Source organism: Podarcis vaucheri (assembly GCF_965113315.1).
Source record: "Podarcis vaucheri genome assembly, chromosome: 13".
Taxonomy (NCBI): domain Eukaryota; kingdom Metazoa; phylum Chordata; class Lepidosauria; order Squamata; family Lacertidae; genus Podarcis; species Podarcis vaucheri.
The window spans coordinates 58,017,320-58,029,364 of NC_138751.1; the positions used below are offsets into that span (position 1 = coordinate 58,017,320).

Sequence of the window (12,045 nt, forward strand, 5' to 3'; positions counted from 1 at the left end):
TAGATCAAGGGAAGTAATAGTGCCACTGTATTCTGCTCTGGTCAGACCACACCTGGAGTACTGTGTCCAGTTCTGGGCACCACAATTCAAGAAGGACACTGACAAACTGGAACGTGTCCAGAGGAGGGCAACCAAAATGGTCAAAGGCCTGGAAACGATGCCTTATGAGGAACGGCTAAGGGAGCTGGGCATGTTTAGCCTGGAGAAGAGGAGGTTAAGGGGTGATATGATAGCCATGTTCAAATATATAAAAGGATGTCACATAGAGGAGGGAGAAAGGTTGTTTTCTGCTGCTCCAGAGAAGCGGACACGGAGCAATGGATCCAAACTACAAGAAAGAAGATTCCACCTAAACATTAGGAAGAACTTCCTGACAGTGAGAGCTGTTCGACAGTGGAATTTGCTGCCAAGGAGTGTGGTGGAGTCTCCTACTTTGGAGGTCTTTAAGCAGAGGCTTGACAACCATATGTCAGGAGTGCTCTGATGGTGTTTCCTGCTTGGCAGGGGGTTGGACTCGATGGCCCTTGTGGTCTCTTCCAACTCTATGATTCTATGACTCTATGATTCTATGATTTATTGATTTAATATGTTGTAAACTGCTTTGAGATTTTTCTTAAAAATATAAAGCGGTATAGAAATGAATAAAATAAATGAACAAAATAAATATTAAGTTAAACAAATAAACAAAAATAAGTAAAAATATGTGAGAGTTGGGAGAATGTATCTTTTAAGATGATGGTATCTATACCTGATACAAGATACATGAACCATCCTTTAAGAGCCGGAGTTATTTTATTTTTGCTCATATGTGGGTTTGGGACCAAACTAGCCATGGCCGCAATTAACAATTGTGTGTTTCATTTTATTTTAAAGTCAGTTGCTGGTGCCCCCCCCCCTGAAATACCTGGGAGGGGGGAGCTTTCTGCTGTGAGTTGGCTGAGGAAGAGCCTCCAGGGCCAATTCCTTTCTCTTTGAAGGTCATAGCCTCTGCTTTCTCCTGCTCAAGGTGCTTTTTGTGCCCCCTCCCCCAAGAGCTCCCTTCCTCTGCCTCTGCTGCTTTGAAAATGTTCCAGAAAAAGATCCATGTGCCCCCCCCCCCGCCTCTTTGGAGCTGACTCTCCTGCTCCTCGCCCAGCTTTGCCAGCTCATCCTCCAGCATTGATTGCTTCAGTTTGTTTCCGTGGTAACAGCTGCTGCCATGATTTTAAAATCTTCAGTGGCTTTGGGGAGTGAAGCAGTTAGAAGGGGATGGAATTTGGAAATGTGCGTCAGCTCAGCATCACCTTTCTTTCTTTCTCTTTGTAGCATCATATGATCTGAAAGGGCTTCCTGGGGGCACATTTTACAGCTCCCCACTGATTATGGCAGAAACAGATGGCACCCCTGTTGTTGTGCACACTACGTTTTCCAAGGGTGCAAAAGCATAGGGACATGGGGGGGGGGAGGGCTGCCTTATCTGCCCTTGGTCCATGTAGCTCAGTATTGTCTACACTGACTGGCAGCAGCTCTCCAGGGTTTCAAACAGGGTGACGCTGCTAGGGATTGAACCAGGGACCTTTTGAATGCCAAGCAGGTGTTCTGCCACTTTAAAGAAGAGCAGACCTGGAACCAGCTAGGCATTCCTGCATTGCAGGGGGTTGGACTAGATGACCTGTGGGGGTCCCTTTCAACTCCACAATTCTATGATTCTGTTCAACTATTTGTATACGGGTCTGCAGAAAAGCATTTTGGCAGGAGGAGGGTTACCAGCAATAAAGGCAGAAATAATAGTTTTTGCACCTGGTTGGTATGAAGAAACCTTACATGGCTGTAGGAACTTGTATGCTTTAGCGGGGAAATGGATTTAGCTTTCAAGATGCACACTACCTTCCAGGTCTCTGCTTGCCTTCCCCCAGCTCCATCTCAACAGAAACAGTGCAATTCTCCAGTCCTTTCCTTGTTGGGAAATGTAGCTCTGCAGAAGGCTCCCTTGTGGCATTTCCTTTGGTTCTGGGAAGTGTGGAGCCCAAACTGAATTCTGCATATGGTGAAGGTGGGAAAGGCTGCACCTGGCTCTACAGGTGTGTTGCAACCCTGGTGCTTAGGAGCAATACCTGGGTGCAATGTGTGTGTGATCCGAGAAACATTTTGATCCCTACCTCCTTAAGACTGAAGGCTAACCCCAGGCGCCTAAAGTCATTGTCCCACTTTGCACCCTCAGGTATCTGTTGAAAATCAGTTCTTACCATGATTGTTTTTTGTCTCCCTAAATGAAACTTTGTGTGTGTGCAGGGGGTGGAGAGAGAACAGTTGTGCTTCTTCCATCCGTATCAGACTTCTCAGCTATGTTATCATCTGTATAACCCAAAGCAAACAGTCATTGAACGCACAGGAATAATGCAAGCAGTGTGTTTTTCTTCTTCATTATTAGGATGTTGCTGTATCTGCAGGATAGTTTTTCCCACTTGTCCCTGCAGGATATTGGAATTACAGGCTGGTGACAGCAGGTGGACAAATTGGAGGGGGGTACAGGGTGGGAGGGAGTTGTGTTTTGTTAAGACGATAGTCAATGTGCAAACCAAAAGGCTCTCCTGGTTTACACCTGTGCAAATTCAAAATGAGAGAAGAAGTTTTTCAGTGCTGACACGGCCAAGGTCAGGCTAGCCTTCCCTGGTTTACTTTTCATGTGGATGGGTCCTGGCACTGCTGTCTAAAAACTTCTCTCTAAGCCTTGATTTGCAAAGCAGTGAGGAGGCAGTTTGACTGCTGGGGAAAATGTGTGTTGTTGGAGCCTTAAGAGTTGAGTGTAGCAAGCTGCCTTGGACTCTACTAAAAACATCAGTAGCGCCTGCTGGATCAGGCCCATCCTGCTCTCACAGTTGCTGACCAGATGCCCATAATGGGAAACCTACAAGTGGGACCCAAGCACTCCAGCGCGCTCCCCTCCTACAACTCTCCCTTCCAGCAACTGGTATTCAGCAGCATTTCTGTCTCCAACCGCGGAACTAGAGCAAAGGCAGCAGAGCCACCCTGGCCCCTGATGGCGTCTCCTCCATGAAAAGAGCCTTAATGCAGGGCTGGGTGGAGATGCCCAGGTCAGTGCCCTTTGGAGGATGTCATCCCGGTCTCTCCCTTGAAGGCGTGGTCAGCTGTGGAGGTGTGTGCACACCTGCGTGTGAAAGTGTCCTGGGTGACTTGCACTGCTGGCAGGCTTGTCCCTTGCAAGGCAGGCCAAGAGCAATGCCAGCCTGGGGCTGAAAAGGGTTCCTCGCCTGCTGTAAAAGAAAAGTGAAGTGGGACAAAAAGGGGAGTTCTCCTCACAGGCTTGTATTTATTTCATTTATAAATGGCGGCCCTTGAGGCATCCCAAGGCAATTTAGAAGGTAAGAACATTTATAAATCAGTTACATACAGTATAGAAAAACAGATAAAACAATGGAATATTGGGGGGTGCTGTTCAAGGTATAAAGTTCATAACAACTTGGGAGCAGTTCACCTGCCAGATGGCCTTACCCCGTAGATGCCCTCATGGCTGCTTCAGTGTGGCAGCACCCACACTCCGGAAGTCCCTGCCTCTTGACACCCCCCCCCCACACTCTTTTTGCTCCCGCTGAAAACATTTTCATTTAGGCAAGCCAGTCTGGATATGTAGAACGTTGACAGTGCACTTTTGTTGATTGCTGATCTTATCTTTTGAATGTTTTGAAGAGTTGTTTTTACAGTTTTTTCTGATAATTTTATTGCTTCCTTCTCTCTGAGCATTTACCATCAAACAGTGTGTAAATTTTATGAAGTAAATAACAATAGTTTTAAACAACAATTATAAATACAGAAACAGTTTAAATCAACAACAATACATACGTAAAAGGAATTCCGATCTGAGACCGTGGTCAACTGTGACAAAGACATTTTGAAAGAGGCCTCGATGCAAGAAAGGAGTGCTTTGGGGTGGGGTGGGGGGGAGAGAGAGGAAGTCCCAGGGCCCAAAGAAGTCTCAGAGAGCTCCCATAGGAATGATTGCCTGTGCTTCCTGGATATGCCTTTGGGGACTGAGCCGGGGAGCTCTTCCACTAAGCTATGGGCCTCCCATGATTCTTTTTAAATGGAAGAGGACTGGCAAATGTCAGATACCAGGGAGGGGAGGGGCAGAAAGCACAGTCTGGCAGCCTGCCTCAGGTCTCCTCTTGAGGGTTGCCCTCCTCCAGCTGCAGAACCAGGTGGAAAATGCCGCTCAGCCAGTTTGCCTTCTGTGGGCTTGGGGCTTCCGGCTGCCTGGTGGAAGCCGGGGTCATTGCTGTTCTGGAGGGACAGCCAGCAGTCCACTTGCTCTCTCTTGCTGTGGATAGCAGTCCCCCCCACTTTCTAGCCGGAAACATCTGAGTGTCTTGGGAGGGAAGGGCAAGTTGATGGTTCCCCACAAGCAAAGCTTTGTTTGTACAGAGCAGCATTGGGGGTGGGGTGGGGCTGCTGCTCTGTGAAGGAATGCGAGGACACTTCTGTTATGGGCTCAACACTCAAGAGGGTTGAAATCCCCCCCACACACACCTCAAAGATAATTGGCTACTTGCTAAAAGGCCATCCTGTTCATCCTGGCATTGGGTCGACTCCATGGCCAGGTTCTTGCCATTGTGAATTCCCTCCAGCTCTGAGAGCCCCAACAAAGATCTCCTATTCACCAACACCCAGTGAGGAGTTGAACCAGTTCCTGGACTGAACCACTGCAGGCTTCACAGGTGGGTTGGGTTTATCCCTGCCAAGAAGAAAAAGCAAACTCCCTGCACTTAGAAAACCAGCATGGAAGTGTGAAGCTGGGCCAGCACCATTCTCCCTGAGCTGCTGGTTTTCTGTGTGCAGGGATTTATTCTTTCCTGTGAGCTCCCTATCTTCCACCTGGAATGGTGCCATGCAGAAATAGGCTTCCCTCCTCGTCTGCTGTTTGGGGGAATTGAGCACAGGATCCCCTCTGCAATCAGGTCCTATTTCACTGCTTGAACAGACTCAGTTGGGGAATTTATGCGTGCTGAGGAATGGGGTGGGGGAGCAGGCAAATCCCACCTTGGATGTGGGCAGAGGGCCATGGGTACTAATTTAGTGCCAGCTGAGAAGCACTCTGCACATGGTTAGAGGCCCCTTCTGCTTCTTCATTTCTCAATTTGTTTGCAATACAAACACTCACTGGGACTGATCTCTGCTTCAGGTTCAAACCCCGCTTCCTGTCCCACAGCAAGGCAACGATAGGGAAAGCACCAAACCTGCACAGGAAATTGTGACTCTGAATGCCATTATTTTATTATCATCCTAAGGGCACATTGGGGGCAGGAAGCGCAGCTGGCAGGTGAGGCAGCAGAAAGGAGCTGAGAGGGATTGTCGGCTGAATGGGGTTAGTCATTGGCCTGGTGCATCCGCTGTTGGCTGAGCAGCTGTAAAGCTCACACTGTCCTGTGAAAAGAGGCAGCAGCTGCAGACCGGGAAAGGAGCACAGCAGCAGGAGCAAAGCCTGGGCTTGTCAGCACTGCAGAGACAAACAGAGCTGGATGTTGGCAATGCAAGTGAGGAGGAGGCCAGCCTGGCCACTTCCTGTTTCATGTGCTTTCAAAGGATAAGCCAGTTCAATGTTTGTAAGGCAGCACAAGCTTTTCAGGAGCTCAGCTGTTAGATCTGCATTACCCTCACCTTAGAGGTCACATCCCACACTTCTCTACTAGCTAACTAGCAAGTAGCCAGCTAGCCAGTCATTCACCCTTAAAAGCAGCTTTTAATTTTTCTTTTTAAAGAAATCATGTGGCAGTTCAGCCAGTAAGTCCACAAAAGCCTAGCTCTGCAAGCAAAACGGAACACAAATTACAGAGAATATAAATATTCTAAAATCTGACTCTTTGAGTTTTACCAACTTGGGATTTGCGTGTGTGATACCTTCCAGGTGTATAATAAAACATGCATGGCTCTCTCAAGTGCAAAAGAAGACACATTTAAGACATTTAAGAAAGCAAGTCTGTGCTCAGAGCTGCTTTGAGCTGGAGCTCTTGAGCTGCCATCACCTTTTCGATTTCCTTCTTCTCATAAGAGGAAAGAGATCACAACTATTTTTCCTCTCAGGGTAGCTTTCTCTAAGGGCTGCTTGCCATCACATTCTCTGCAGAACATAGGAAGCTCATTAAAAGCAGTTTTCTTCAGGAAAGGATTGGTGCAGATGCAGGACCTTTCCTGATTCCTGGGAAAGGAAAAATCCCTGCTTGTTGGACCCCTTTGCCTCCCAGAATGGCTGGCTGGTTGACATGAGAGGGGTGACTAAGTTAGTTTTCCCCATCCTATCCTCCCTATCGGACCCTTGATCTGATCCAGCAGGGGTGCTTCTTAGGTTCTTGGATTTCATCGAATCAAAGAATTGCAGAGTTGGAAGGGATCCTCAAGGATAATTTAGTTGTCTTCTTCTTTGGCGATCCCTCATAGCCGAGTAAGATTGTCTACCATCAATATGGTCTTAACAGGGAGGCTATAACTGACTGTGGAGGCCAATTCTGGATCCACACGTCCTTCCACAGTGGGGACATGGGTTTTCGGGTGGGAGTTGATCCCAGTGAGAGTTTGCCAGGCCTACCTTCCTCTTAGCTCGTTTCTCCCTTTCGTCCTGAGTTCAAGCATCTTCAAAGTCCATGACACCTTTGGTCAAGGCTGTTCTCCAATTGGAGCGCTTGCAGGCTGGTACAACCCCCTCCAATGCAGAAATCTTAGCTAAAGAATGACAGAGATGTTCCTGGAAGGAGCAGCTGCCACCCCAAGACAGATTTAAAATCTCTCCCTTTCCCACCTGTCCTGCCATCTGCTCTCAGCACCATTATTTTAAAATCCCGGGGAGTTGTGCACAGGCATCTGCTGTGTGCAAGTAAAACGTTTCTTTCATAATGTGAGGCAGGAGGAAGGGGAGGATGGCTGATGGGATGGTGGAGGGGGAAGCTTCACCCTCTCCTCACCTTCTCTGACAGCTGCTCTTGCAAGGTGCCCACTCATTTTGTGTCTCACTTTTCATGTTGCTCCAGCTGGAATCGGGGTGGGGGTGGGGGTGAATAAGCGGAGCTTTGTGGGTGGGGCAGCAGCCCCAGGGGAGAATCCATAGCCCAGGGATTGGGAGGAGCACCTTCTGTAACCCACTGATCTTCACTTTGACCCCTTGTACCCTTGTACCCTTCCATCACATCCCTGTTGCCATTACAGGAACAAAGCACTCACTGTGGCCTGTGTGCTTCATTCCTTTAAGAGCAATTTTTAAAACTGCTGTAAATGGATTTCATTTTGATGCAGGTGCTTTTAATCCAACTGCTCTCTGCTCTCCAGGGCTTAATTTTCAGCCTTCTGCTCTACTTGCATCTGAGTTCAGCTTCGGGGCATAGTCACAAAAATCCTTCTACTTCTTGCGTGTGTATTTTGGAGGGGCTTTCAGGAGCTCTTTGAACTTGGTCCCTGCAGCCTCAAAGCTTCAAATTCTGGAATGATCTCTGTCCTGGGAGTGATCCAGTCTGCTAGCAAGGGGACTGGAACCTAATACTTTAATTTTACCTTCACAAACTAAAAAACTCACCTTTCTTTTGTTTTGTCTCTACTGTTTTGCAGGTGAAACAGATAATGGAGGAATCCGTCACCAGGAAGTTTGTACATGAAGACAGCAGCCACATCATCTCCTTTTGTGGTAAGTCTGCCAGCCGGACGTCTCCCCTCTGGTGTGCAGTTTCCCCTTTGTGCCCCATCGGTCATGCCTGGCCACCAATATCTGAGCTGTGAGCCTCAGTAGCTTCTTAAAGGCAGCTGCACACTGCCCTTTCGGATGACATCTAGTCAGGGATGAGGTGGGGCTTAAGAATAAACATGGAAAATTGATCCGAACTGGAAATAGACTGTTCTATCTGTCTGTTTTGCCTTACCAACTGTGGATTTTTTCCTGATCCCATACCAAGACTCCTTGGAGGCTGCAGCAGCCCCAAGGTGGAGAGGGCCCTGGTTCATCCTGTATGGGTCCATGGAGCTCACCTTCCCTTCCCTGAGCCCCAAAATGTCAGTTCCACTGCTAGGCCCTCTTATTGGACTCATTGGAGAATCAGGAGATCCCAGAGGAGAGATCCCAAGAGCTGGAAACCCCATTACCTTGAGGAAGGTACTAAGCTGCAGAAGGCGGCACCAGTCCTTTAGGTAGGAAGCAGTTGGGGGGGGTCAAGCATCTACTCAGTGGCCACACAACCCTGCTATAAAACTTGTGGTTGCTGAGACATCATTAGTGGTTGGGCTCAGCTGCAGAAACACTGGTTCCAGATCTGAACCCAGCCTTTACCTCTCTCCAAGGTGCTGACTCTTGCTTTGCGCACACCAGCTTGGCTGTCTTGCTAGCCTGGGGAAAACGAGCTACTGACCTTCCCTTGCTCGGGCCATCAGCCATCTTCAAGGGTGGCTCTCTCCATGGACCACATTTATGGAGGAGAGGGCTATCAATGGCAATTAGACATTGCCGCCATGCTCTGTTGCTGGAAACCACAGGAGGAGAGAGGGCTCTTGGGCTTGAATTGAGCTTGTAAGTTTCCCACAGGCACCTGGTTGGCCACTTTGAGAACAGAATACAGTGGCACCTCGGGTTACAGATGCTTCAGGTTACGGAGGCTTCAGGTTACAGACTCTGCTAACCCAGAAATAATACCTCGGGTTAAGAACTTTGCTTCAGGATGAGAACAGAAATCGTGCAGTGGCAGCAGGAGGCCCCATTAGCTAAAGGGGTACCTCAGGTTAAGAACAGTTTCAGGTTAAGAATGGACCTCCAGAACGAATTAAGTTCTTAACCCGAGGTGCCACTGTAGTGGACTAGATGGGCCATTGGCCTGGTCCAGCACAATGTTTTTATGATCTTAGGTTCTTATCAAAACATAGAATCATAGAATCATAGAGTTGGAAGAGACCACAAGGGCCATCGAGTCCAACCCCCTGCCAAGCAGGAAACAGCTTCAATACGTCTTACAATACGAAGTTTTCAAAAGTGTCCCTAAATTTGTATGCTTCCATGGAACTGCCCCCCTCTCTACTTGCCACCTGATATTGGGGGGATGTAGTGAAGAGCCTTTGAATCATTCTCAACTGGTGGGCAGGATCTGGTCTGTCAGGGAAGATGAGGCTGTCAATGGCTGCTAGTCACAGTGGCCATGCTCTGCATCCAAGCCATGGTGGAAGCCCCAGGAGGGGAGGGGATTGCTTTTGTGCTGGTGGCTTTCCACTGGAGCATCTGGCTGGCCCCTGTGGGGACAGGAGACTGGACTAGGTGGGCCATTAGCCTCACCCAGCAGGCCCTTCTTATGCCCTTTGGCTAAGCCATCCATTGACAAGTGATGCCTGTTGACCATTACCTCAACCTGACTCTTTGGTTAAGGTAGGCCAGCTGTGTGAGTGGGGAGAGAATTAAGATAGGGTGATCCAGACACCACCTCCTCTTCCTTGGAGCAACTGTAGCCTGAATCACCAAATGAACAGAGCAGATCTGGAGCTGGCTGGCTCCCTATGGGCTTCATATTATTTATAGCGCTGTTCCTCACCACCCACAAGGCAGGACAGGCAGGAGTGCTTGGCAATTCTCATCCCAGCCTCTTAAGTCTTCTGTTGCTTCAGGGCAGCTCTGGAGCACCATCTGGGGATGATGGGTATTTAATTTGAGTTGCCTGCCAGCCTCCCTCAGCCTCCATGGGGAGGATCAGGCTCTTAAATAACCCTTATTAGCATGCTAAGTGGCAGAGGAGGGGGAAGGGAGAATGGCGCCAGGATAGGGCAGCTTTCAGTTCCATCCCTCTGCCTTGTTCTCCTCCAGGCCTTTAAGAAGTCATGGCTGCAACCTTTCTGCTTTGTTCTTCCTTTAATGCAGTCATGTCCAACAGGTAGATTGTGAACGTCTGGTAGATCATTGGCTCCCCCCAAAGAAGCTCAACCCCCCCAAAACAGGGCTTTCCTTCCTAAAAAAAGCTCAACAAGTTTGATCACTGTCAGTCTTTAACTGTGAGTAGATCACAGTCTCTTGGGAGTTGGCCACCCCTGCTTTAATGGAAAGGCTGCAGCAGATTCCACTCAAAGGACTTGTCCAATGTGGGTGCCTGAAGTTTGGTGGGATTGACTGCATGGCAGTCCCTCTCAAAGGCCTCATCCACGCAGGTGGAAAGGGTGATGGTGGGGGAGTCCTTTCATTCCTGATGGATCTGTGTTGCCAGCTCTTGGTAAACAGCACTTGCTTTGGTGGTTCATTATTTAGTGACAATGTGTCATCTTGGCTTAATTGCAAAGCATCCCTTGCTGGCTTCTCCCTTGATGCAGCTTAGATGAGTCAGACCACAGAAAAGAAAGAGAGATAGACATCTGTCCCTTTGGTTGGGCAAGGAAATGCATGACCAGTTGCTGTATGGCTCAAGGTTGGAGGGATGGGTTTGCAGGCCAAAATGGCCTTCCTGCGTTCAGGCAAGCCTGCTCCTCCTCCTCCTCCTTAATTTTAATTTTCAGTTTTCATCATTAGCATCATTCAAACTTAAATTCAACATTATTTATACAATTGGGGGATTCCTTGTACCCCAAGACTTCCCTCCTCCCCCTTCTGGTTTTCCACAAATACATTTTTTAATTTTAACCGCATCTAATTCATATATCCAACTTTGATTACATCCTTATTTATTTCTTTACCTATTAAAAAATTACAAGCACTATATCAATCCTGCTAACATCTTTAAATCTTTGCATTGTTCCTTAATATACTCTATAAATTTATGCCATTCTTTTTTAAATTTACTATCATCTTGGTGTCTGATCTTCCCAGTCATTTTCGCCATTTCTGCATAGTCCATCATTTTCGCTATCCACTCTTCCTTGGTTGGCGTTTCCTTGGTTGGCGTTTCCTCTTCCTTCCATCTCTGGGCAAAAAGTATTCTTGCAGCTGTTGTTGCATACATAAACCGTCTTTTTAAGTCCCTTGGTATTTCATCTCCTGTGATGCCTATTAAAAAAGCTTCTGTTTTTTTGTGTTTTTTTAAACAAAAGTTATCTTAAACATTTTTGTCAGTTCATTATATATCATTTCCTAGAATGCTCTCCCCTTCATGGATCACTGCCTTGCCGTGATGAAGGGGCTTGAATAACTCAGAGAAGCTATGAGCTATGCCGTGCAGGGCCACCCAAGATGGACAGGTCATAGTGGAGAGTTTAGACCAAACGTGATCCACCTGGAGCAGGAACCGGCAAGCCACTCCAGTATCCCTGCCAAGAAAACTCCATAGGCAAAGGCAACAGGCATATAAAAGTTATAACGCTGGAAGATGAGCCCCTCAGGTCGGAAGGTGTCCAGCATGCTACTGAGGAAGAGCGGAGGACAAGTACAAGTAGATTCAGAGCTGATGAAGCGGCTGGGCCAAAGCCGAAAGGACGCTCAGTTGCGGATATGCCTGGAAGCGAAAGGAAAGTCCAATGCTGTAAAGAAAAATATTGCATAGGAACCTGGAATGTAAGAACTTGGTAAGTTGGATGTGGTGAAAAATGAGAAGGCAAGAATAAATATTGACATCCTGGGCATCAGTGAACTAAAATGGACGGGAATGGGCGAATTCAGTTCGAATGACCATCATATCTACTACTGTGGGCAAAAATCCCGTAAAAGAAATGGAGTGGCCCTCATAGTCAACAAAAGAGTGGAGAAAGCTGTACTGGGATGCAATCTCAAAAATGATAGAATGATCTTGATACGAGTCCAAGGCAGACCTTTTAACATCACAGTAATCCAAGTGTATGCACCAACCCCTGGTGCTGAAGAAACTGAAATTGACCAATTCTATGAAGACTTACAACACCTTATTGAAGTGACACCAAAGAAGGATGTTCTTCTCATTATAGGGGATTGGAATGCTAAAGTAGGGAGTCAAGAGATAAAAGGAACAACTGGGAAGTTTGGCCTTGGAGTTCAAAATGAAGCAGGGCAAAGGCTAATAGAGTTCTGCCAAGAGAACAAGCTGGTCATCACAAACACTCTTTTCCAACAACACAAGAGACGACTCTACACGTGGACATCAC

At 47.6% G+C, this 12,045-nt stretch overlaps 1 protein-coding gene and 2 long non-coding RNA genes across 3 annotated transcripts in view; 2 read left to right on the top strand and 1 right to left on the bottom strand.

Moving 5' to 3' along the window:
* The window catches only part of LOC309517099, a 393,909-nt gene that overhangs the window by 99,002 nt on the left and 282,862 nt on the right, over positions 1-12,045 (bottom strand). The gene's annotated exons all lie outside the window — the stretch shown is intronic.
* LOC309517098 overlaps positions 1-12,045 on the top strand; it is a 136,025-nt gene that overhangs the window by 48,215 nt on the left and 75,765 nt on the right. The window lies entirely within an intron of this gene.
* The window catches only part of SGSM1 (small G protein signaling modulator 1), a 99,530-nt gene that overhangs the window by 11,720 nt on the left and 75,765 nt on the right, over positions 1-12,045 (top strand). Inside the window, exon 2 of the mRNA XM_082196073.1 lies at positions 7,588-7,663. Coding sequence (XP_082052199.1) covers positions 7,600-7,663 — 64 coding nt within the window. The 5' untranslated portion in view covers positions 7,588-7,599. The remainder of the gene's footprint in view (positions 1-7,587; positions 7,664-12,045) is intronic.